The 26676-nt window shown below is 43.3% G+C and overlaps 1 protein-coding gene and 1 long non-coding RNA gene across 7 annotated transcripts in view; one reads left to right on the forward strand and one right to left on the reverse strand.

Moving 5' to 3' along the window:
- The window catches only part of LOC309624948, a 33622-nt gene extending 12023 nt beyond the window's left edge, over window positions 1-21599 (reverse strand). Inside the window, exons 1-2 of the long non-coding RNA XR_014242254.1 lie at window positions 21442-21599; window positions 200-21120 (exon numbers count right to left, since the gene is read on the reverse strand). This is a non-coding gene — a long non-coding RNA (uncharacterized lncRNA). The remainder of the gene's footprint in view (window positions 1-199; window positions 21121-21441) is intronic.
- FOXN3 (forkhead box N3) overlaps window positions 1-26676 on the forward strand; it is a 407081-nt gene that overhangs the window by 258858 nt on the left and 121547 nt on the right. For all 6 annotated transcript variants that reach the window (XM_082383725.1, XM_082383724.1, XM_082383728.1 and 3 more), the window contains one exon: window positions 25697-25761. In XM_082383725.1, the coding sequence (XP_082239851.1) occupies window positions 25697-25761 (65 nt within the window). The remainder of the gene's footprint in view (window positions 1-25696; window positions 25762-26676) is intronic.

The following is a 26676-nucleotide window of genomic DNA, read 5'->3' on the forward strand; positions in this document are numbered from 1 at the left end:
CGCGTCTGGAGCCTGTGCTCCGCAACAAGAGAGGCCGCGATAGTGAGAGGCCCGCGCACCGCGATGAAGAGTGGCCCCCGCTCACCACAACTAGAGAAAGCCCTCACACAGAAACGAAGACCCAACACAGCCAAAAATAATTAAAAAAACAAACAAACAAAACAAAACAAAACAAAAAAACAACACACTGATGGCTAACGCAAGTCAAAGAGGAACTCTTAAGAGAAATTTTAAAACAGAATAGAGAAATTGTAAAATATTTTGAACTAAGTGAAAATGAAAGCACAACTTATCAAAATTTGTGGGATGCAGTGAAAGCAGTGCTTAGGTGGAAATTTACAACAGCAAAAGGATATACTAGAAAAGAAGAAAGATCTAAAATCAGTAATCTAAGCTTCCACCTTAGGAAACTAGAAAAAGAAGAGAAGATTAAATCCAAAGTAAGCAGAAGAAAAAAGATGAGGGCAGAAATCAATGAAGTTGAAAACAGAAAATCAGTAGAGAAAAATCACTAAAACCAAAAGCTGGTTCTTTGAATAGATCAATAAAATTGAGAAGCCTCTAGCCAGGCTAACTAAGAAGAACAAAGAGAGGATGCAAATTAGTAATATTAGAAATGAAAGAAAGAACATCACTACAGATCCCATGGAAATTAAAAAGGATCATAAAAGGAGTATTATGGATAACTTTTTGCCCACAAATTTTATAACCCAGATTAAATGGACCAATTCCCTGAAAGATACAATCTGCCAAAGCTCACACAGGAAGAAATAGACAATCTGAAATAGACACTCTGAATAGGCCTCGGTCTATTAAAGAAGTTGAATCAATAACTAATAACCTTCTCAAACAGAAAACCCCAGGCCCAGATGGGCTCACTGATGAATTCTATCAAACATTTAAGAAAGAAATTATACTAATTCTTGCCAGTCTTTTTCAGAAGATAGAAGCAGAGGAAGTACTTCATAACTCGTTCTGAGGCCAGCATTACCTTAATACCAAAGATGGATGAAGATATTACAAGAAAAGGAAATTACAGACAAGGATCACTCATGAACATAGGTGCAAAAATCCTTAACAAAATATTAGCAAATAAAATCCAACTATGTATAAAAAGAACTATAAACCATGGCCAAGTGGGATTTATTCTAGGTATGCAACAGTGGTTCAACATTCAAAAATCGGTATCATCGATCACATTAACAAGCTTAATATATATGTGTGTGTACTTCTGCCTCTATTCTTATAATTCCAGGCCTGAGGACTCTGAATGGCTCAGCTCCTCGTTTTGAGCTAGGCCAAGTAGATTAAGGGTCACCTAAAACTGATGTCCCTGAGACCCAGAACCTGGGTCAGGTTCTACCCCGGCCCAGTCAGCCATGGCCATTGATGTAAAGCATGACCACCCTGGCTCTGTGTGCTGAGGAGGGCATTTTCCTGAGGCGAGTGTGGGCCAGAAGCGCCAGCCGACCACCAGGTTCACCAGGTGTCCCCAGTCACACATATTACCCACTTCAGCCTGAAAATACTAGGATTATTTTCAGAGAAAACTGTGGGCCTTCGTGGCCCTACAACTGTGTCCATCTGCAGAGAACAGTGTAGCACAACCTGAGGTAATTCCAGAAGATTCAAGTTCATTTTAGAAGAGCTAATTCTGGATCAGGGGCATAAATACAATTTTTATTTTGATAATTATTCTTGCGCTCTTCTTCCAAAATTGTCGTTGTCTTAAATAGTGACCAAACTTGAAGATCTTTCCTCTTTCTTATGTCAGGTGCGGAGTGTCCAAAAGTTGCTTCTATCTGGCACATACTTGCGTTTTGATTAATGGAAGATTGCTTTAGGGTTTATTGTAAGTGATTCTGGAAGGCTTGGAAGATTGGCACTTTTTCTAAGCTTTGGTTGATAGTGGAATTTGGAAGGACGGTTAGATGGTGAAAACCACGGTTGTACAAAAACCGTGGGCTGTAATATGATGCAAAACATGTGTCTCTAAAGTATAAACAGAAGTGCAGGCTGCCAGTGAGCTTCAAGGAAATACTGTGGCTTGGTAAATGGAGAACCCAAGGGAGAGGGTAGCAAAAGCAAAGAGTCCTTGGGCTGTTTCAGACTTGAGTGAAGCAGCATATCCATGTTTTAATCTGGATCAGCACTTTCTAACGAAGTTCCTGGACCATGCAGCATTATCTGGTGGGCAGGCTTATTTACACACAAAATATAATTAATTCCATATTCTCCTCAGACCTGAAAACAGTACTCATGTTTGTTTTTAATAATAAAATTATTTCCGTTTAGAAAATGGTGTAGATTTACATAGACCATCTGATGAGTTACTCAGATTGTTCCACTAATAACAAGATATAGGAGAAACAATCTAAGAAAAACATTTTGAAGAGAATTTGTGTGTGTGGTAGGGGAGGGAGGGTTGGTTAGCTGAAATCAAAAAGATTCCAAGTAACGATGATTAAATTTAATACTAATTAAATTAGCATTCCACAGGAACTGTTTTCTGGAAATTTTGGTAGTGCCTTCACGAAGCAGCCCGGACTCAAGGCCATTTGGTGGGAAATGGCTCATTTGCTTTGTTTTGGTCACGTTTAAAGTTAATCCAAAATCAATTTCTTTTTCAAGAACTAAAATGTCCCTGGTCTTTATTCCACTTCAGAGATCTGCAGACTTTCATTGTAAAGGGCCAAATACTAAATATTAACATGAAACAGACATACACATAAGTGAAGGACCTGCAATTTGGATTTCATATTTCATTTTTTATTTCAACCACTTAAAAATGTAAACGCCATTCTTACCTCTGGGGCAGTACGGTTTGGCCCATAGTTTGCAGACCCCTGTTCAGTTCCTATACTGCCTTTGAGGTTGGTGTCTTGTCTTTTGGGGAGAATATTCCTACATATGAAATCCTTTTACATTTGCATGTGAAAGGGGGCCAAACTCTTTGGTGCTCATGCACGTGCATGCATGCATATGTGTGTGTGTTTTGGGCTCTCCTGATCCTCCTGCCTCCACTGTAGGGGATGAAGCCAGGTCTCTTGACTTTAGAACTTTGATTGCTCAGAACTTTGCCAGCAAAATAGCCTTTACGGCAGGGAGGCCAGCATGGTGGACTCTGAAAAAACTCTGGGCTCGTTCTCCACGCAGAGAACTCTGAGTGGCTCTTGAAATAGAGGGAATCGAGAATGCAGACAAAGGTAGGAAATGAAGGTAGGAAGCTGCTGAGCTTTCCATCCAGATATCTCTGTAAGAGTTGTGAGAATTGTGATTGTAGCCTCCTAATTTCTTTGCAGATATGTATATTTTAAAAGGCTTAGGTGTCTCTGGCGCTTCATTTCATCCTTATTCTTAGAGTAGTAAGCAAAAGACGTGCTTCTACAAAGTATAAGCACGTGGTGAGACACAGATGTAGAGAACAAATGTATGGACACCAAGGGGGGAAAGGGGGTGGGTGGTGGTGATGTGATGAATTGGGAGATTGGGATTGACATGTATACACTGATGTGTAAAATAGATAACTAATAAGAACCTGCTGTATAAAAAATAAATAAACAAAAAGCACATGGTTTTGTTTAGTACAATCTTTGGAGAAATTAGGAAAGATGCAAAAACATCCAGTTTTCCTAAAATGATCTGCATAACGTGGGACAACAAAACAAAGACAGATTTGTGTTGTATTTAGTTAAATTTGTTTAATAGAAATCATTCTTATTAGGATGCCCTCCCCAAATCCTTAATACATATAAAGCTTTTAAATATTTGTCCCATTTTGTAATTAGTCTAGATTTAGCAGTGGTTCCTCCTGATTTGGGAGGAAGCATGCTTGACTGTTGCTAGGCAATGGCTAATGGGGGGGGTATTAGCTGCCAGCAAGCCGTTGGCAGTAACTGTAAATTCTTTTGTCTTGTTAACCCAAAAATGAGTGTTAAAGATACAGCAGTATATAAAGTCTGTTCTGTTGTTCAAATACATGCAACTTAGGTGATAAATTCCTCCACTAATATAACCTTGAGGTGCAGCTAAAATTTGTAGTGTGTTTAGGGAGCCTGTTCATTCTTGTGCTTGAGTCAGACGTCTGCTCACAGCACCGAAGCTCATAGAATGGGACGGTGATGTAATAGAGGCGTTGTTTTCTCCAGGTCTCCATAAAATGATCTGAGGTTTTTGTTAAATTATGGGTTGTGAAATGTATGTGGAGTTCCAGCATAAGGGTCCCAAGTGAGGACCCTGGCTCACGGGCAGGTGCCACCACTTCGCCATCCTTGACCTTGGTCTCCATCTCCTAGTGGCCCGCAGGGAGCACCCAGCACCTGTGATAAGTCCTGTGGCGGCCAGAGCCCTTGTCCCCCTGCAGCTCAGCCAGGCTCCGTGCAAATTTTCTAGGACAAAACCCTTGGAAAATGAATTCTCACTTCATAAGCAAATATGGTGTGAGTCATCCTTTGGACATTAGAATTAAGAAGGAAGAAAAAACCACAATTTATTTGGTGGATGCTTTTTTTTTTTTTTTTTAATGAAACTGCTTGTATTCCAGACTTGACCCCAGACACTCTTTCTTCTGGTCACATGTTTCTAAAGGACACTGTTGATTGTCTGTTAGGGGTCACCCACCCCACCAGGCACTTCGGCGTACATTTTCTCACTTAATCCTCGTACCCTGGGTGGAAGATAGGGAAGACACAGCAGGTCCTTTGGGCCAGAAGGGGAGGAGCTGGGATGAAAGTTCAGGTTTCCTCTCGTTCCCAAGCCCATGCTCTGCTTTGCCTTCAGTTTGGGTCTGGCTTTCTGAAAACATCCAGAGAGGTCCAGTTGCCCAGTGAACCAACATGAGGCTTCCAAGGAATGGCCAAGATGTTGAATATGTTTCATTCTTTGTTTCCTTGATTTTTAAAAACAGCTCTTTGATGTTCTCTACAAGATAGAAAAGTACCCCTCCTTTATAAGTTCTCTTCTCTAAAAGTACCATTTTCTTGGCCACCTCCGCACCCCTACCTCAAGCAGAGTCGGGAATCTCACATCGTAGGAAGCAGTCTCTCTCCTGTCTTCTCCACGGTTGTGCTTCAGTCAGTTTCCCCTTGAAGCTGGGCATTTTGGATTTTCCCTGCCAACCCCAGTGTTCTCCCGGGGCTCCAGTTCAGCAGAAAGAAGTGTTGTCACCAGAGGCTGCAAACCCATTTCTGTCCCTTTTTAGTGTTTTTTTTTTTTTTTTCTTTTTTTCACTACGAGCCAAACTACTTCAGCATCATGTAAACACGCTGGAGTATGTTAACAGCTGCCTCTCTTTTAAAGTTGAACCTGCTCAGAACTAAAAGGGGAATGCTTTCAGGTTCTGCTCAAGTTTGCATGTGACAGCATCAAAGCTATTTTTAGTGGAGTGATCACCGGCAAGAAGCTGAAAACGGCTGCTTTCAACTATAAACAGTGGAAAGAAAGGATCATTTATGCACTGCTGCAGCTCTTGAGAGTCCATTTCTATGGGAGACAAAGAGGTGTGTAAATCTCTTCTTCAAAGTTATGCAGGCGTCTTGTGCCTGTTCAGAGACCCATCACCTCTGCAGAGAAGAGTAACGTTAATTTAGCGCTTGGCTGCCTGAGCTCTGAGTTAAACTAGATGCACTGATAATGGTGAATTATAGGACTGTCCTCCTAGGTGTCCATTCTGAAAAGAAGGCGATGTATAGATGCTCAGAAGCATCCAGTAAACTTTTATTTCCTGTAGGTCACAAAACTCAAGAGATGACAGGAAATGAGAGTTGGGTTATATCAACATCATGGTAGAGTGGAAAGAACATGCGTCACTTACTAGCTGCAGGACCCTCGTGATCTCACCTTTCTGAATTGTGTCCTTAGCTGCAAAATGAGGATCCTGATACCAGCTCTGTAGACTTCATCAGGCTAGTTTTTTTCAGCAGATATTTATTGAACACCTGCTCCGTGCCAGCTACTGAGAAATTTAGACTCAAAGAAGAGTTGTCGTCATCCTCCCAGAGTTCATGGTCTAGCCGCATAAACAAATAGATTACAATACAGGGTGATACCTGGAGAGAACAGCATGGGAGAGCCGGATGTGCTGCGGACATGGATGAAGGCAAGAAGGAGATATCGGAAGAGCAGAATTTTTGAGAACGCGTCAGAGTTTGCAAAGAGGACAATGGAGGGAGAGGTGTTACGAGCGTGGCAGCTGAGTGAGCAAAGACAGAGGTGAGAGGCATTCCGGTGTGTTTGGGAGCCCATGAGCAACTTGGTGTTGCCAGAGCGAAAACCAAAAAAATATAAACAAATAAACACAAACAAGCAAAAACAAGACAAGGGATGGTAGGAGACGAAGCCGGAGCAGGTTGAGCCAGTCGCTTAGAGCTAGGAAAATTGGGAGTGACACAACCCACAGGGAGCCCAGGGAGTGGTTTTGAACACACGATTGACTGACTTTCACAAAAATTCAATGGAGTCACTGCTAATGAAAGTCCGTACATCTGCGGAGATGAAGTGGTGGCAATTTACTTAACATAGGTGTGATAAGGATGCCCTAAACGTAAAAGCATTGTCCCAGGAAGGGCTAAGCCTGGGACAGTGGTCCTGAAACTGGGTGGCACGTGACTCCGTGGGGCTTTGCCTTGAAAGGAGGGCAGTGGAAGGTGCAGAGGTAACACCGTGGGAAGACCTCTTCCAGCGAGATTTAGTGCTGGGCTCTGCGAGCGAGTCAGGGGCGTGACTCGTGTCCTTCAGGAGCTCTCAGGCCAGGTGGCACCAGTGAGGATGCTGTGAGCCTTGGACGTGAAGCGTGTGCTGTGTGTGATCAGTGGACACTCCCGGGCGAGCATGATGGCCAGGCACCAGGAAGCACGGTCTACACGTGGGAGTCGAGTTCTCCCAGAGTTTTCAGGAAGCTAAGGGTTTCCTGAATATGCTTCAGGCTTCACTTATGTTGTGGTAAGTAAAACAAGAGGGAAGTCCAGAACAAAACAAAGCAAAACAAAAAACCTCTCGCACAGCTACACTGACTGTTTTTACCCAGGAAGAAATGTTCCCACCTGTCACCATGTACCATGGAATTGTGTAAAGTGCAGTCCTCACAACCCCATCTCTGTAACTGTGGCCAAGAAGTAACATTACTGTTCTGAAACTATATTCTCCTTGACTTTAATACTGTTAAGGAAGTTTAGCAACATTATTTGCTTTATTGTCTTTTTTTTTTTTAACTTTTTATTTTATATTGGAGTACAGTTGATTAACAATGTTGTGTTAGTTTCAGGTGTACGGCAAAGTGATTCAGTTATCCATATACATGTATCTATTCTTTTTCAAATTCTTTTCCCATTTAGGTTATTACATAATATTGAGCAGAGTTCCCTGTGCTGTACAGTAGGTCCTTGTTGGTTATCCATTTTAAATATAGCAGCAGTGTGTACATGTCAATCCCAAACTCCCTGACTACTTCATTGTCTTTTAAGGAGAGGAATGGATGTTTCTGTAGGTTTTCTAGAAGAATCAAATGGGTGTGACGTTTTAGGTGAAGAGTCAGTTATATAAGCTCTAGCCCACGTGGTGTGGGAAGAGGACCAGTCCACTTGGGTTTTCCAGTCATTTCTTCTCTGGTTTTCCTGAGTGGGGCTCAGGGTACACATGGGACGATTTGAGAATAAGAGAGTCACGGGCAAGTCCTGGCTTGGTGCAGGTGGTGAGGGAGGTGGCGAGGGATCTCGGGGAGAGGAAGGAGTGGAGTGGGCATCTTTGAAGGTAGAGCCAGCTCTTCTTTATGCTCAGGTGGGAGTATTAGGACAAAGGCATAGTTTAGATGCTGATGTCAATCACAATATTTGTTGCCTTGGCAGATGTAAGAGATTACCTTTTGGAAATGGAAAATTGCTTTTTGTCACTTCAAAGCCAACCATAACTAGATCCAATAAACCATAGGAGAAATATTTTAAAAAAAGAAAGAAAGAAAGAAAGAAAACAACTTCTGTTATGTACAACTTCAGCATTTGAACGCCTGGATTTGGTATCCTTGATGGAACGTGTAGATGGAGATGTCCAGCTCTATAGCATCAGCTTTCCAAAATCAGCATTTATGTCTCTCATCTTCTTGGTGGAGCCCGGGGGTGGGACTGGCTCTCAAAGGGAGGAAATGAATTGTCAAGGTAAACCACAGTTTTGCCACAAATAGGTCATTTTCTTGTCTGTGACCAGTTTTCAGCATTGTAGGGAGTACTGGGAATCAAACGGTGTCCAAAACGTCGACTAAACATTTATATCTCTTGATCTCCACAAGCCTGAAAGATAAATAGGTCATAGTGACTTTTGTCTCTGTTGCTGAGGTTTTTCCCTGAAAGCTGTATTAGTGCAATGGAATAGTGACGGGTAACGTTATTAACATTATCTGTATTGTGCAGTGCATGTTTGTGACAGCCTCAAAACAACCCTTCAGTCCTGGGACGGAAGATAGGAGTGTGGCCGACCCTTCCTACTTCTTGGTGACGGGCGATGGCCCTAGGATTTCAAGGCAAAATGATATTGAGTTCAAAACAAAATGATATTTTCGCTCAAGAGGTGATCCTCTTAAAGGAGTGGATTTTGGGGAAAGGGCACTTGTCTCCAACTACATGATACTGTTTCAGGTCCCCAGCTGGTTCCACCTGTTAAGCTGGAGCCTCTTTGCACAGTTGTTCAAGATCGCCACAAAACCGCTGCCAAGGGAAGAGAGAAGGGCTGGGGTTCCTCAGTCTCGACGCCCCTGCAGCCCAACATGGCCAGAGGGCCACACTGTCCCTGTGCCACCCTAGGTCACTGCATCCCAGACCTGCCATCCTCACACAGGCTGCTCCTTGAAGGGTCTTGGTGTCTGTATTCATGGGCAGTGACCCTGAGATAGAGAAATTCCATGACAAAGCCTCCAGGTTTCAACCCCCCAGGAATGCACCTAAGGGTATATTGAGGGGCTGCTCTCTGGGCTGGGATAATAGTCAGTGTTTATTGAGCAGGTACTAGGTACCACGCCCTGTGCTGAGCACCCAGCAAGATGGATGACACTTTTGTAGGGTCTGTAGTTTCCCCGGGGAGGCAGCTGGAGAGCTGGCAGGACAGTTGGTGTTGAAGTCTGTGTGTTGATGGTGGGGCTGCCAGGCTTCACACAAGGGACAGATAACAGATCAAATCAGGGTAGGCCTCATGGAAGAGAGGAATTGTCCATGGTTTCTGCCCAGCAAGAGGGTTGTTGTCCAGAAGGTGCTAGTGTCCAGATTCATAGCTTAGTAATTGAGGGACCCAAGGGCAGTAGCGTCCAGAGCTGTGTGTCATTCTCTGAACAACCACGGATTCTTTATTTTATCTATTTAGCCAGCCATGGCCCTGCCTCTTGGAGGACAGGAGAGTTTCTTCATTGCTGTGTCCCCATAGCAGGTGTAAAGACATGTTATTCAATGAATGGATGAGTCAGAGAAAGGAAGGTGGGCAACCCAGTTCCTATTGCCAGAGCCTTGGCCCAGAGGAGCTGAAGCTCCACCTGCCCTACATGAGTGTCTGGCTGGCCATTAGGGAACGGCTGCATATTTATTTACTTATCTAGCTAGCTAGTTAGCTACTATTTGTTTTTCAATTTATTTTCATTAAGTACTTATTAGAGGGCTTTTAAATTTTATTTATTTATTTATTTATTTTTGGCTGTGTTGGGTCTTCGTTTCTGTGCGAGGGCTTTCTCTAGTTGCGGCGAGCGGGGGCCACTCTTCATCGCGGTGCGCGGGCCTCTCATTATCGCGGCCTCTCTTGTTGCGGAGCACAGGCTCCAGACGCGCAGGCTCAGTAGTTGTGGCTCACGGGCCTAGTCGCTCCGCGGCATGTGGGATCTTCCCAGACCAGGGCTCGAACCCGTGTCCCCTGCATTGGCAGGCAGATTCTCAACCACTGCGCCACCAGGGAAGCCCCCTATTTTTTTTTTATTTTTAGTTTTTTAAATTTTTATTGGAGTACAGTTGCTTTACAATGTTGTGTTAGTTTCTACTGTACAGCAAAGTGAATCAGTTATACGTATACATATATACCCTCTATTTTGGGTTTCCTTCCCATTTAGGTCACCACAGAGCACTGAGTAGAGTTCCCTGTGCTATATGTAGTAGGTTCTCATTAGTTATAGTAAAATCCACATAATATTAATTTATCGTCTTAACTATTTTTAAGTGTACAGTTCAGTGGCATTAAGTACATCCACATTGTGGTGCAATCATCCCCACCATCCATCTCCAGAACTAACTTCATCTCGCAAAACTGAAGCTCTGTAACCATGAAACAACAACGCCCCATTCCCTCCTCCCCGCAGACCCTGGCAACCACCATTCTACTTTCTGCCTTTCATGAATTTGACTACTCTAGGTACCTTATATAAGCAGAATCATACAGTATTTGTCTTTTTGTGACAGGCTTATTTCACTTAATGTCCTCAAGGTTCATCTGTGTTATAGTATGTGTTGGAATTTCTTTCTTCTTTTAAGACTGAATAATATTCCATTGTATGTATTTACCAGATACTCTTTATCCATTCATGCATCGATGGACACTCTGGTCGCTTCTGCTCTTTACCTATTGTGAATAATGCTGCTGTGAACATGGGGGTACAAGCAACTCTTTGAGTTCCTGCTTTCAGTTCTTTTGAGTATAGTCCCAGAAGTGGACTGGATCCTGTGGTAATTCTATGTGTAATTGTTTGAGGAACCACCACACCGTTTTCCATAGCGACTACGCCGTTTCAGAGGGATGCCTCAGTTACTTAATTTTTTGTGTCTTGCCTTTCCTCTGTGAGTCTTACAAATGCAATCCTCCTCCCTTCTGCACCACTTATGTCCTTTGAACTGGGCGGATGACCACAGTTGCACAGTCAGCCCAGATTCGGGAGCTACCTCTAACCTCTCCCAACCACCTTTGAAAAAGCTAAGTTTATCCCATTGGCCCCTGGGCAGATGTCCTCTGGGGAGTCCCAGGCTGCTCCTGAGATTAAGCTGGAACCAAACTGGCCCTAGACTTGTAGCTCTTGGAACAGCTGCTCAGCTTTCCTCAACTCCACCATTTTAATTGTGATTAGTAGGTTCATTTGCATCTAAAAGGAGTCGTTTTCTTATCAGCACCATTGAGTTGGGAACCAGTGTGCTCCATTTATATAGAGTGGCCCATTTTAACCAGGCCCATTAAGCAGTAAAAGTAAATGTGGGTGTTTTACAAATGCAAATATATCATGCAAATAATGTACTTTATGCTGAATGATGCCTTGGTTTTCATATGTAAAATTAGAAACTGTGTAGCACAAAGATAATGATAAACACCTTTGCATCTGTTCATAAGATGTATCATGAGCTGTATGCATCTAAAATTGTAGCCCTGGCTTCAGGCAGAATTTCTTCAGTATACTCAAACATGCATTCCATATTATCAAAAATATACATGTACTTATCTAGTTATTTATATATTCCTAAGTAATCAAAAAATCACAGAAAAGAGTAATCCAAATTACCTCATATATTACTTACCATCAAAGATGAGATTTATAATTTTGTTTCCAATTTTAAAGATTTTTAAGTTTTTATCTGAGATGATGATAGTGGAAGAAGGACTGTTACTATATAGGCTAGTTCCTTTGTAAGAGAATTATGTCTACTAAGAGAATTTTTTAGAAATCCTACTGTGTGAAATAATTCTGTTTATGATATGCAGGTAGCATTTCTGCTATTTTACACCATCACTTAGTAGAATAATAGCAACAATTTTTGTGTACAGTGAACTTGGCTAAATTCTAGAAGGGGAGTCACCTTTAGTCTCTGCCTACATGGGGTTTCTGCCCTTCGGAAAGGTAAGACACACACCTATGGAAAGTGAATTAAAGGTGTAAGACATCAGATCAGGAAATATCACATAGTACGATCAGCTGCCAAATTAACTGCACTATACAGGAATTACCAGATAGACTGTACTCTACAGGAATTACCAAATTCAGAGTGGGGAGAGGTTCCAGTGTGGGAGTGACCAGAAAAAGATCCGGGATTTGAGTTGAACCGTAAAAGATGGATGGGAGTTGAATAGGCAAAGAGAACATGGGAGCAGGGCATTTCAGCAGAGGGGAACAGAATTTGAAACCACACAACCCAGATTGGGACTTGAACCCAGTGTCTTTTAATTGAGATCACACACCTGGTCTCAGGAATTAATGAAGCTCAGGTTCTTTTATGTCCCCTCACAGAAGGAATTCAGTGAGAAACAAAGTGATAGGTAAGAAGTGGATTTATTTAGAGAGAAACACGTTCCATAGACAGAATGGGGTCTGTCTCAAAAGGTGAGAGCGGCTCCAGGGCATGGGGTCGTCTTGGAAAGTGAGAGCGGCCATGGGACAAGCACACTCCACAGACAGAGTGTGAGCCATCTCAGAAGGTGAGAGGCCCCGAAATATGGGGTGGTTAGTTTTTACGGGCAGGGTAATTTCATAGGCTAATGAGTGGGAGAATTGTTCCAACTATTGATATTGTGGAGAAGGGGTGGAGATTTCCAGGAATTGTGCCACCACCCACTTTTTGACCTTTTATGCTTAGCCTCAGAACTGTCATGGCACTGGTGGGTGTGTCATTTAGCATATGCTGATGTATTACAATGAGCATATAATGAGGCTCAAGGTCCACTGGAAGTCGAATCTTCCACCATCTTGGACCTAGTTGGTTCTAACCAGTTGATGTTGTGTCCTCAATGGCTGTGTCATTCTTTTAAAGGTTGTTCCCTGCCCCCTTCCCTCCTGTTTCAAATTGGCTTGAATGGGTCATAGAAATATATAGGATACGAGTGTGTTCTGGAGACCTGCCTCAGGTGGTATGTTGGGGAGCAGGGGAAACATGTTGAGAAGGAATAGAAAGGCCTCTTAGGGGCAGAGAACCTATTGGACTTAACTCTGCCCTATAAGCTACTGGTTTTCATCCACTTTTATAACCATCAAGCTCTTCAAATGAAAAATTATGTGGAAACTCAACACGTCAGACACCTGAAAAATGAGATGCTTTTTTTTTTAAATTAATTTTTATTAGAGTACAGTTGCTTTACAATGTTGTGTTAGTTCCTACTGTACAGCAAAGTGAATCAGCTATATGTATACATATATCCCCTGTTTTTTGGCTTTCCTTCCCATTTAGGTCACCACAGATCATTGAGTAGAGTTCCCTGTGCTATACAGTAGGTTCTCATTAGTTATCTATTTCATACATAGTATGAGATGCTTTGTTGACATTGGTGCAGGGCCTCACCTAGACACCTGTCCCCCATGCCCACCACTGACAGCACTATAGGCACCCCCTGGGGGTTCCCTGGGGAACAGTTTGCAAACCGAGGGGAGAGCTCAGGAAGATGCTGTGCTCTGAGAGGACAGCAAAGGTATTAGGCAGGGAGAACTGGGGTTGGGGGAAAGACTGGAGATGGGCAGACCTATTAGGATGCTAGTGGGAACATCTGCATATGAGTTGACACAGTAGAGTAGAAACACAAAGGAAGGGAAATTGTCAGAGATTTTTGAAAGAAGGGGTTGGCAGGAATGGATGACAGCAGATGGGGGTTCAGGAGAGAACCCTGTTTGAGATCCCAGATTTTTTTTTTTTAAACATCTTTATTGGAGTGTAATTGCTTTGCAATGGTGTGTTAATTTTGCTTTATAACAAAGTGAATCAGCTATATATCTACATATATCCCCATATCTCCTCCCTCTTGCATCTCCCTCCCAACCTCCCTATCCCACCCCTCTAAGTGGTCACAAAGCACTGAGCTGATCTCCCTGTGCTATGCGGCTGCTTCCCACTAGCTATCTATGTTACATTTGGTAGTGTATATATGTCCATGCCACTCTTTCACTTCGTCCCAGCTTACCCTTCCCCCTCCCCGTGTCCTCAAGTCCATTGTCTATGTCTGCGTTTCATTCCTGTCCTGCCCCTAGGTTCTTCAGAACCTTTTTTTTTTTTTTTTAAGATTCCATATATATCTGTTAGCATACAGTATTTGTTTTTCTCCTTCTGACTTACTTCACTCTGTATGACAGACTCTAGGTCCATCCACTTCACTACAAATAACTCACTTTCATTTCTTTTTATGACTGAGTAATATTCCGTTGAATATATGTGCCACATCTTCTTTATCCATTCATCTGTCGATGGACACGTAGGTTGCTTCCATGTCCTGGCTATTGTAAATAGAGCTGCAATGAACATTGTGGTACATGACTCTTTTTGAATTATGGTTTCTCAGGGTATCCCAGTAGTGGGATTGCTGGGTCGTATTGTAGTTCTATTTTTAGTTTTTTAAGGAACCTCCATACTGTTCTCCATAGTGGCTGTATCAACTTACATTCCCACCAACAGTGCAAGAGGGTTCCCTTTTCTCCACACCCTCTCCAGCATTTATTGTTTGTAGATTTTTTGATGATGACCATTCTGACTGGTGTGAGGTGATACATCATTGTAGTTTTGATTTGTATTTCTCTAATGATTTAGTGATGTTGAGCATTCTTTCATGTGTTTGTTGGCAATCTGTATGTCTTCTTTGGAGAAAAGGTCGATTTAGGTCTTCTGCCCATTTTTGGATTGGGTTGTTTGTTTTTTTGGTATTGAGTTTCATGAGCTGCTTGTAAATTTTGGAGGTTAATCCTTTGTCAGTTGCTTCATTTGCAAATATTTTCTCCCATTCTGAGGGTTGTCTTTTTGTCTTGTTTATGGTTTCCTTTGCTGTGCAAAAGAGCTTAAGTTTCATTAGGTCCCATTTGTTTATTTTTGTTTTTATTTCCATTTCTCTAGGAGGTGGGTCAAAAAGGATCTTGCTGTGATTTATGTCATAGAGTGTTCTGCCTATGTTTTCCTCTAAGAGTTTTATAATGTCTGACCTTACATTTAGGCCTTTAATCCATTTTGAGTTTATTTTTGTGTATGGTGTTAGGGAGTGTTCTAACTTCATTCCTTTACATGTAGCTGTCCAGTTTTCCCAGCACCACTTATTGAAGAGGCTGTCTTTTCTCCATTGTATATTCTTGCCTCCTTTATCAAAAATAAGGTGACCATATGTGCATGGGTTTATCTCTGGGCTTTCTATCCTGTTCCATTGATCTATATTTCTGTTTTTGTGCCAGTACCATACTGTCTTGATTACTGTAGCTTTGTAGTATAGTCTGAAGTCAGGGAGCCTAATTCCTCCAGCTCCGTTTTTCTTTCTCAAGATTGCTTTGGCGATTTGGGGTCTTTTGTGTTTCCATACAAATTGTGAAATTTTTTGTTCTATTTCTGTGAAAAATGTCATTGGTAGTTTGATAGGGATTGCATTGAATCTGTACATTGCTTTGGGTAGTAGAGTCATTTTCACAATGTTGATTCTTCCAATCCAAGAACATGGTATATCTCTCCATCTATTTGTATCATCTTTAATTTCTTTCATCACTGTCTTATATTTTTCTGCATACAGGTCTTTTGTCTCCTAGGTAGGTTTATTCCTAGGTATCTTATTCTTTTTGTTGCAATGGTTAATGGGAGTGTTTCCTTAATTTCTCTTTCAGATTTTTCATCATTAGTGTATAGGAATGCAAGAGATTTCTGTGCATTAATTTTGTATCCTGCTACTTTACCAAATTCATTGATTAGCTCTGGTAGTTTTCTGGTAGAGTCTATAGGATTCTCTATGTATAGAATCATGTCATCTACAAACAGTGACAGCTTTACTTCTTCTTTTCCGATTTGGATTTCTTTTATTTCTTTTTCTTCTCTGATTGCTGTGGCTAAAACTTCCAAAACTATGTTGAATAATAGTGGTGAGAGTGGGCAACCTTGTCTTGTTCCTGATCTTAGAGGAAATGGTTTCAGTTTTTCACCACTGAGAACGATGTTGGCTGTGGGTTTGTCATATATGGCCTTTATTATGTTGAGGTAAGTTCCCTCTATGCCTACTTTCTGGAGGCTTTTTATCATGAACGGGTGTTGGATTTTGTCGAAAGCTTTTTCTGCATCTATTGGGATGATCATATGGTTTTTCTTCTTCAATTTGTTAATATGGTGTATCACATTGATTGATTTGCGTATATTGAAGAATTCTTGCATTCCTGGGATAAACCCCACTTGATCATGGTGTATGATCCTTTTAATGTGCTGTTGGATTCTGTTTGCTAGTATTTTGTTGAGGATTTTTGCATCTATGTTCATCAGTGATATTGGCCTGTAGTTTTCTTTCCTTGTGACGTCTTTGTGTGGTTTTGGTATCAGGGTGATGGTGGTCTCGTAGAATGCGTTTCGGAGTGTTCCTCCCTCTGCTGTATTTTGGAAGAGTTTGAGAAGGATAGATGTTAGCTCTTCTCTAACTGTTTGATGGAATTCGCCTGTGAAGCCATCTGGTCCTGGGCTTTTTGTTTGTTGGAAGATTTTTAATCACAGTCTCAATTTCAGTGCTTGTGATTGGTCTGTTTATATTTTCTATTTCTTCCTAGTTCAGTCTCGAAAGGTTGTGCTTTTCTAAGAAGTTGCCCATTTCTTCCAGGTTGTCCATTTTATTGGCATATAGTTGCTTGTAGTAATCTCTCATGATCCTTTGTATTTCTGCAGTGTCAGTTGTTACTTCTCCTTTTTCATTTCTAATTCTATTGATTTGAGTCTTCTCCCTTTTTCTCTTGATGAGTCTGGCTAATGGTTGATCAATTTTGTTTATCTTCTCAAAGAACCAGCTTTTAGTTTTATTGATCTTTGCTATTGTTTCCTTCATTTCTTTTTCATTTATTTCTGCTCTGATCTTTATGATTTCTTTCTTTCTACTAACTTTGGGTTTTTTTGGTTCTTCTTTCTCTAATTACTTTAGGTGTAAGGTTAGATTGTTTATTTGAGATGTTTCTTGTTTCTTGAGGTAGGATTGTATTGCTATAAACTTCCCTCTTAGAACTGCTTTTGCTGCATCCCATAGGTTTTGGGTCGTCGTGTTTTCATTGTTATTTGTTTCTAGGTATTTTTTGATTTCCTCAGTGATCTCTTGGTTATTAAGTAGTGTATTGTTTAGCTTCCATGTGTTTGTATTTTATACAGATTTTTACCCGTAATTGATATCTAGTCTTACAGCGTTATGGTTGGAAAAGATACTTGATAAGATTTCAATTTTCTTAAATTTACCAAGGCTTGATTTGTGACCCAAGATATGATCTATCCTGTAGAATGTTCCATGAGCACCAGAATTTTTAACTTGAGCATTTTACAGGCAATCACCAAAAGCTGAGTCATTTTTTTTTTCTTTTTGTGAGGATTGCTGAGTTAAATTAATTGGTAACTTTTATTCTTTCAACAAACATTGACAGGTACAGCCAAGTTCCAAGCATTGCCATAGGTGGTAGGGATTTAGGAGAAGACAGACTCAGATGTCGCAGTGTTTCAGGGAGTGAGTGCTCTGTGTGTAAAGGGAGACAATCACAGACGCTGTGGTGGGCTGAGTTGTCCCCTCCAAAACTTCATATATTGATATTAGGTCCTAACACCCAGCACTCCAGAATATGATCTCATTTGGAAATATTGTCATTGCAGTTGTTAGTGACGATGAGGTCATACTGCAGTAGGCTGGACCCCTAAGCCAATATAAAAAGGAGAAATTTGCACACAGAAAGCACACACAGGGAGAATGCCATATAAACATGAAGGCAGAGATGGGGTGATGCATATATAAACCAAGGAAGGCCAGGGATTGCCTGCAACCACCAGAAACTAGGGGAGCGGCATAGAACAGATTCTCACTTACACCCCTTAGAAGGAACCATCCTTGACTTTGGACTCCTAACCTCCACAACTGTGAGAGAAGAAATTTCTATTGTTTTAAGATACTTATCTGTGGTACTTTGTTATAACAGCCCTAGAGAACCAATAGAGACACTGAGAAATCCAGGGCAGTTTGGAAAGTGCCCGTGGGGACCGGCAGGGGAGACAGAGGCGGGAAACTGGCTCCCTCATTTGAATCGATGTGGCACGGGGGGATGCAGCCAGAAATACATTCCAGAGTCTGGAGGCAAGATCAGCTCGAGATACAGAATTGGAAAAGCCACATTTCCCAGGAGTTCATGAACTCTCCTAAGAAAGGAGAATGAATAGAAAAGAAGAGAGGGCTAAAACTCTAGGAATACCCATCATTATGGGGCTAAGGCTGGACAAAGAGCTAGCAGATTTCATAGAAAGGAGAGTGGGAGGAGGAGAGCCAGGCTAGGTGGGTGTTGTGAGGCTAAACTTGGAAAGGGTTTTAAAGAGATAATGTCAAAAGTGATAGAGAGTTTATGTAATTAGAAAAAATTAATAATAAAGTAAGCCTCTCATGTGAGTGCATGTGGGCGGGCATGGAGTGGGCAGGGGAGAGGGACTGTAGAGCCATCAAGGCCCTTAGCCCTGAATGGCGGGGTGACTTGGGGGCCTCTGATGACCCAGACATGAGGGGATCGCAGCCAGTCCGGGGACACCATGACACAGAAGAGCAGAGGTCTGGCACTGTCGCCCAGCTCCTGGGCTTAGTTAGTGCATGGTAGGGTCATGGGGGCCAAGAGGAGGATCTGGACACTAGGTGATGTTGGATGATGGGTCAGCTATGAAGTCCTGAAAGGGGGAGGCGAGGGGAGACAAGGGATAATGGCAGGAGGAAGGATGCCAGAGGAAAAGAGGGCAATAAGGGTGTTGCTTTGGCAAAAAAGAAGGCGCAGACACAGGTAGAAATAACAGAGGGTGAGTGAGCTTGTGAGGAATGGCTTTGGTTTTAGAAAAGAGGAGGTGATGTTTCTGCCTGATGAGGTATGGAACCGGGGGTGGGGGGCGGGTTGGGACTTGGCGAGTGGAGAGAAGAGCAAGGGCAGCTTAGTCGGGTTGCTGACCATCAGGTAATGGTTCTTAGCTGGGGGCCATTTTATCTCCCAGAGGACACATGGTAGTTTCTGGAGACATTTTTATTTGTTACAACTGTGGACGGTTGGTGCTGGGATCTAGTGAGTAGAGGCCAGGGAGGCTGCCGAACACCCTAGCACCCACGGGACGGCCCCCACCATAAAGATGATCCAGCCCCAAAGGTCAGCAGTGCCAAGGTTGAGAAACCCTGCCACAGGTCAACAGCACATCTCAAACGTGTCTGAGGAGGGAAGCCCTAAACTTCATAGCATACTTCGTGGAACATTATTGATGTGTTTAAAATCGCACAGTAGATCTTGCTCCAGAGCAGCCAACCCTGTCCGAGTCTCACAGCCGTTCCCCCCCATCCGCTCCAGCCTAGCACACCCTTGGCTGTGATGGGCACACAGGAATGCTTTGCAGGTTGATCCAGTTGGAGACAGGATGAGTCTCCAGTCTTTTTAAAAAATTTTTAAATTTAACTTAATTTTTTTATACAGCAGGTTCTTATTAGTTATCCATTTTATACATATTAGTGTATATATGTCAATCCCAGTCTCCCAATTCTCCAGTCTTAACATTTGACTAAGGTGACAAAGCCATTCCATTTCTTACCAGGATCCGAGTTTTGCCTTCAGAGTGATCTTGCCACACTCTCCGTTGTGGCTTTTGTGGTCCTTGCTGGTTATTGGCTGATCACTTCAGTAATGCCTTCCCAATAATTGTCAGCCTCTGAAAACTGGCCAGTCCTGGTACGTTTCCACCTGGTCTCTTCTGCCTCTTGATTGCCTGACCCCGAAAGGTCACTGTGGGCAGCCGTACTTAATAGTTTCGATCTATGCAGGATTCTGGGCAGAGCTGTCTATTTTTTTAGCTTTCTTTAGAGTAGGTGGCATCCGTGAAGCTGCTTCTTCCAGCCTATTGATTTTTAGAAAGTGTTCATTGCTACTTCGGGTGGAGGAACGTTTGCAAATGGGATGATCTCAAAGCATCCTTAAGGGGAAGAGGAAGATGAAGGTGCGGTTAGCTCTTCCGTCACAGAAATGAAGCCAAGAGCCTAACTGGGAGAGTCCACAGGATGTAGGAGGAAGTGTTGGCACCGAGCACATCATTTAACTTCTCTGAACTGCAGTTTTCTTGTAATCAAGACAACCACTGGGGTTTTTGCAGTTCACAGAGTGTCCTTTGTACGTGCATCATCTCATTTAATTCTCCAGCACTACATGCTGTAACTGCTCCCTGTTTGTAGCAGTGGAATTCAGACCTGTTTTCAGCTTGTGTTTTCAACAGACAAATTCCTTGAGTCCAGATCTTGTGCTGTCACCACCACAGCTCGGATGGAACCAGGTGGGCACTAAGATCCCTTTGAATGTCAACATACTCCGGTTTTATATGGAAGGTTGTAAAAGTCCCTGAGACTTCTGAACTTCTGAACGTCCCTGAGAATTCTGAACTTTCAACTGGACTCTTTAGTGATGCGTCTCAAATTATGAAGGGTGTTTTGTGAAACTTGAGACCGTCTCACACACGTCTCTCTGATTCCTGCATTCCAAACTTCAAGACTGGCATCCTTCACACAACGTGTCTATGTTAGTATGTGGTGTAGGTCATATTTGTTTTTCTATGACATTCTGTTGATCAATCCACAGTTAGAATTAACAGTAGAATTCCAAGTATTTTTTCAGGAATTTCCGCCTTCATTACAACTGCTTTGACTGTTTTATTCCTGGAGAAACACAGTCTGATGGTAGATTTCACACATCCAGCGGGACTGCCTTCACATTGTTTCTAGTGCTAAGAATATGTCAGAGATCTGCTCAGCTGCCTGAAGACTAGCAGGCAAGCTCTGGCCTCTGTAAGGACCAGGTTAGGATAGGCTGGTCTCACCACGTCCCTTTCCGCTGTTTAGTGTACTTTGGGCCACTCTGGCAGAGGTGCTAACTGCAGGGGACCTTCAGAAACACAGCATGTAGGTTGATCTTTCACTGCCCAAAACTCTTTAGACTTTGATTCACTTCTTCTGGGGTCCTTCCTGTATTCATTCTTTCTCTCTCTCTCTCTCTCTCTCCCTCTATCATTTTACAGTAAACATTTTTTGTTGTGGTAGTAAAATACACATAACATAAAATATACCATCTTAGGCGTTTAAGTGTACAGTTCAATAGTGTTAAGTACGTTCACATTATTGGGTAACCAACCCCCATAACTCTTTTCATCTTACAAAACTGCAACTCTGGGGCTTCCCTGGTGGCGCAGTGGTTGGGAATCTGCCTGCCAATGCAGGGAACACGGGTTCAAGCCCTGGTCTGGGAAGATCCCACATGCCACGGAGTAGCTAGGCCCGTGAGCCACAGTTGCTGAGCCTGCGCGTCTGGAGCCTGTGCTCCGCAACGAGAGAGGCCGCGACGGTGAGAGGCCCGCGCACCGCGGTGAAGAGTGGCCCCCGCTTGCCGCAGCTGGAGAGAGCCCTCGCACAGAAGCGAAGACCCAACACAACCAAAAATAAATAAATAAATAAATAGAATTTAAAAAAAAAAAACAAAAAACTGCAACTCTGTACCCACTAAACAACTCCCTACTCCCCCCCTCCCTCCAGCCTCTGGGAACTCCCCTTCTACTCTGTCTCTGTGAATTTGAAATTTGTCCTTTTGTGACTGGCGTATCTCACTTAGCATAATGTCCTCGAGGTTCAACCATGTTGCAGTACCCTGTTCTCTCTTTCAGATCAACCAGTTCACATTTGACAGCCGGGTTCTTAGACAAAAAGTACTTTTTAAAAAGTACTTGGAGGGCTTCCCTGGTGGCACAGTGGTTGAGAATCTGCCTGCCAATGCAGGGGACACGGGTTCGAGCCCTGGTCTGGGAAGATCCCACATGCCGCGGAGCAACTGGGCCCGTGAGCCACAACTACTGAGCCTGCGCGTCTGGAGCCTGTGCTCCGCAACAAGAGGCCGGGATAGTGAGAGGCCCGCACACCGCGATGAAGAGTGGCCCCCGCTCGCCGCAACTAGAGAAAGCCCTCGCACAGAAACGAAGACCCGACACAGCCATAAATAAATTAATTAATTAATTTTAAAAAGTATAAATTAAAACATTTAAAAAAAAAGTTTCAAAAAAAAAAAAAAAGTACTTAGAAAAGAAGTACTTTTCCTAATTTTCTTTTCTTAGACTCACAGCAAGTCCAGGCTGGTGAATACAGGTGTGGATCTTGCCAGAACCTCCCAGGGTCTTGGTTAGAGTTCATCCGGTTCTGACAATGAAGACAGCTCATGGGTGTCACATGACAGATGACATCATTATGCCAAGAGCCACCTTAGGGCCGGACGACCTGTTGACCTACAGTGTCGCCTTGGGAGCTGGAAGAACTGCAGCTGAGCGTGTGAGGCCCAGGGAGAGACAGAGCTCTGAGTCTCTGGCAGATGCTGGTGGGATGGTAGGGCACATCCCTTGGGATTTGCTGGCTCAGCTCTGGTCTTAATGATCAGCCGGATCAATGTTCTCAAATGCCAGTTGACAAACTGCCTTTTCTGGCAGGCCAGGCCCTCTTAACCTGTTGCTCGACTTCCTTTGCCACACGTGGGGTTGGCTTCTGGTGCTGAAGGTCATGAGATTTTGTTAGAGCATTACTGAAGTGAGACATTTGTGGCGCCAGCGTTGTATTGTTTCTGCTAATATGAGCCCACATGTCTGTCTTTCGCATCTGGTGAGCCTGATTGCTTTTTCTAGCCTGGGATTTTGCCTTGGAGAGATTCCTAGTGAAATACCGTCCACAACCTTCTTCCATGGAGAAGGATAGCTAAGGGTTTGGTGCCGAAAGACTGGAAGAGAAAGCTGGACGATGAGAAATGAAATCGAGGCCGTTGACGTGTGTCTCTGTGGTACAGTGGGCTGGTCTTGGGCTGGTCACTCACCAGCCGTGTGATGACTTGGACAAGTCCCTCCATCTCCTCACCTGAAGAATGGGGAAAGTGGGTTCTGCCTTGCCCTCTCGTGGGATCGGAGGATCCCACGGAAAAGTGTTGATCATTGTGCTCTGTACGTGGTAATTTGGCATCCTGTCTTCAGGCAATGTGAGCACCATTGTAAGGTGATTAAAACCCACCCTGGTAGGTTGAAGGGGGCCCTAGTGGCCACTTCCCTTGGCAGTGACTATTTACAAGTTCACTGGCGTTCAGGTGACTTGAGTGTGGAGAGTCCCCCATCCTCCTCTGCACAGGCCACCCACCCTCCCCTCCTTGATTTGCCACACAAATGAGTGGTTTCCAGGGTGGCCTGAGATACTCCCACAACGATCTCAACCACTAGCTTCTCTGAATTACTGTGGTTGCTATACCTTTTTGAGTAACTTTATATACTTTTTAAAAGCTAACTTTGAGCTTTAAAGGCCAGTGAGCCAGGGATATCTCCAGATGGAGGAAAAAAATCAGTTTGCTGTCTCCCCAACCTGTAGCCACTAGGGCCATAACCGTTGGCCTTTCCACAAGCATTTCTAGTCTCTTTAGATAGAGTCACAAGAGGTTATAGCTAGCTAAGTATGACAGTAAGCTCCTAGAGGCCATAAAATATGGCTTCTAATTTTTCTCTCCATGTCCAAGCACAGTTTTCAACAAGCTCTTAATAAATCCTTGAATCTCCTAACAGTTAGAAGATGTCATTTGGAGGGACCATCCCAAAGAAGAGTGTAGAATATGGGGCCAGTGAGCTCAAAAGCTTTGCAATTAGCATGGCAGGAATCGAGCCCACAGGTGAATGCATCAGTCACAACAGGTGCTACGTCAGAGCGAGTAGGTGGGCCAGTCCAGATCTGTCTCCACTGTGAGAGTGTAGATTACACCGGCAGCACAGCAGAACGACCAGAATAGCGATCAGTGACTTAGGTACATTAAAAGGATGTTGTAGAAATCTTGAAGTAGATTTCTATCATACAGAGAATTTTCCTTAGCTAAACCACTGGATTTACCCGTCCTCCGTTCCCCACGTTTACTCCATCCCTGGCGTCTACTCAGTTTTCAGCCAAATCAAGTTCAGAATAAAAAGGAGATTTGGAGGGAAGTAAGCTGGATATTCAGGCTCCTGCAGTAATAGTCAATTATTGAATTCTCCAGAAGCGCCAACTCCTCTATAATGAAGTCCTCAGTTTTTAAATATCTTTAGAAATCAGGTGATTCAGTGTTGGCCACAGCCAGCTGGCTATTTCCTGCTTCCTTATAAAAATAAGATGGTAAAATCCCAGGAGCTGGCTGGAGTTGTTAAAAGATAATCTTAAGCATTTTAATGCACATTATTCTTCATGCAACTTTGAGCCTTAACAGCCTCAAATCGGAATAGGACAGGAATCATATAGAAGAGAACTCAGCTTGCTGCCATCATCCTGCAGCCCTGAGACCCCAGCCAGATCTCCTGTTGTCCTGTGCAACTCCTGGCCACTCAGAGGCCACAGCAGCCAGAGCTGAGAATCAGGGCTGCAGGAGAAGCCATAGCTGGGATGCATTATCCTCACTTACTCTGAGTAGAGTGGATCCGAACCAAAATAAAACAAAAGTTTTATCATTTACATCAGGGTTCATACTGTGTGTTTTCTAACACGTTTGACATTGTTTCGATGTATTTGTGTGCTGTAGCACTTTTCTTCCTCCTTCTCTACTCACCAACCATGTAACATGTCCATGTCCCCATACCTGGTGTGCTATTTGTACCTCTGGGGATGAAATGTTGGTCAACAGAATGTGTCACTGGCATTTCTCCTTCTTGTTAACAGTATTGTTCCCCTGCATTACTAGAGACCCTGATTGACTCTAGAAACATTCATTGGCTAGTCCTTCAGATTTCTTATTGTGTGTGTGTGTGTGTCCGTGTTTGCCAAACTTACAAACTTATTATTTAGACCAACTTTTTAATTTTTTTTAACGTTGAAGGAGATTGATGATGCATTAACCGGTATCATTTGCCGCATTCTATTTTGGAGAAAGTAATTTATACTGCCTCTTGGGCTGGCTGTAGTAACAATTTTGACTAAGTGCTTTCTAACATTAATCTAAACCAATCCTTGATTTAGAATCACCTCCTTTCTACTTCAAGACCGGCTTGGTTATAAAGTTTTTCACTGGGTGTCTTATAACAGTGAAAATGCTTGTCTATAAATGTAGTAAGGTGTCATTGTGACACATTAATCTTTCGTCTTTTCTTGCCTCTCCTGTTACAGGACCACGAGTGGTAACATATCTGCAAAATGTTTTATAGGATATGGAGTGCAACATTTTAAGCCAAGGAATTGAAAACGGGATACGAAACAAGAAGACAGGGGAGGGAGGGAGTCGATCAAGGTCATATCTGTATATTAAGAATTTGGTGGTAGAAAAGCCAAGAAAGGCAAGCTCGCATTTATAATGGGCAGGTGGCACTAGGAAGTGGTGGAAAACCTGCTGATCTCAGAAGACATGGATGGGAGTTCTTTGCCTCATAAAGCCATCAAATTATGAAGCAATTAGCGAAAGTTATAAGCTATGACGTTGAGCATCCGATGTGGCCATTTTGTTTACCTGCCAATGATTTTAGTGCCCAAGAGGGAGCAGGGTTAGGACAGTAACGTGAATACCCACATGGACGGGTTCTGCACGTTGAAATATGAAGCCCATTCATCATAAGACAAGCCTAACGGTTTTTAAAGATGCATTTTCAGAGGGTGTAAATAATGCATAATTGGGAAAGTGTGCTGAGGCCATTTTGAAGGATGCGTTTGGAGGAAGGGTTGTTCTGAGTGCTGCTGAGTGAGTGTAGACAAGCTCGCCCTCACGCTGGTTTCTATTCTGTTTTAGCACATCAGGTCCACCCCTCTGGCCGGGCAGCACCTTCTTCAAGAGAAATGGAGCCCTTCTACAAGGTAGGTCTCTGGCGGCCCCCCTCCCCCTCCCCCATCCCCCATCCCCACACTCCTCCTTCACTCCTGGTGTCTGTCGGGAGAGTTCTGTCTGCTGCAGAGCGGGCACTCTGTGACTGCTGTGGGTTGGCTCTGTTTGTCCAGTTCTCTTTATTTCTTCCTACTGACGTCTCCTGGTTGATATGAATTGTTAGTCTGAAATAAGACGGCTTCTTTGGTCTGTTGTCACTGGTCAGATTCCAGAAGTGTTTGGCTTGCTTTGGTCAAATTGGAATTATGTGGCAGTTAGGATGCAACGATAGCATAAATTGGGCTGGTAAAATCAAACCCTATTACAGATTTCCAGTGCTTGGGCTGTGAGGAATGTTGTGGGTGTTTTGGCACTTGGGTCATCGTGGAGATCCACTTGTTGCTTGCTCTGCCCTGACGTCCATGTGTGCCCGGAAGGGCGACTGTGGTTTGTTCTGAGGCTCAGAGTTCACACACCCTCCCTCGTCCCTGCCGGCATCATTTGCAGGGGGACATTCTTTCTGCTGTCCGGTCCATCCTCAGCTGCCTTGCGCGACTTCCTGTACTCAAGGAATTCAAACCGCCTTTCATCTCTACTCTTGCTGTCAAGTTTCTTTAAAAATGGCCAAAGTCGAAGAAGAACACATAGCTAAAAATAGCCATGAGATGCACGCTAACTACTTCGAGAAAGTACTTTGGGGAGATGTCTGCTCTGCGGATCAGCTGGAATTGGCTGGCCCCCGAGTGTCTTCTGACTTCCCCATTAGCCTCTCTTGATTGGGTGGGTGTCAGAGTGGCACAACTGGCCCAAAACAGATGGATTTGGTTTTGCCAAGAGCTTTGGAACTGTACTGGGCTTAGGGTGTGGAGTTTCAGTGCATCTTGGTTGCTTTAGAGCTGTTATGCCTC

Source organism: Balaenoptera borealis (assembly GCF_965194805.1).
Source record: "Balaenoptera borealis genome assembly, chromosome: 3".
In the NCBI taxonomy this organism is placed as follows: Eukaryota; Metazoa; Chordata; class Mammalia; order Artiodactyla; family Balaenopteridae; genus Balaenoptera; species Balaenoptera borealis.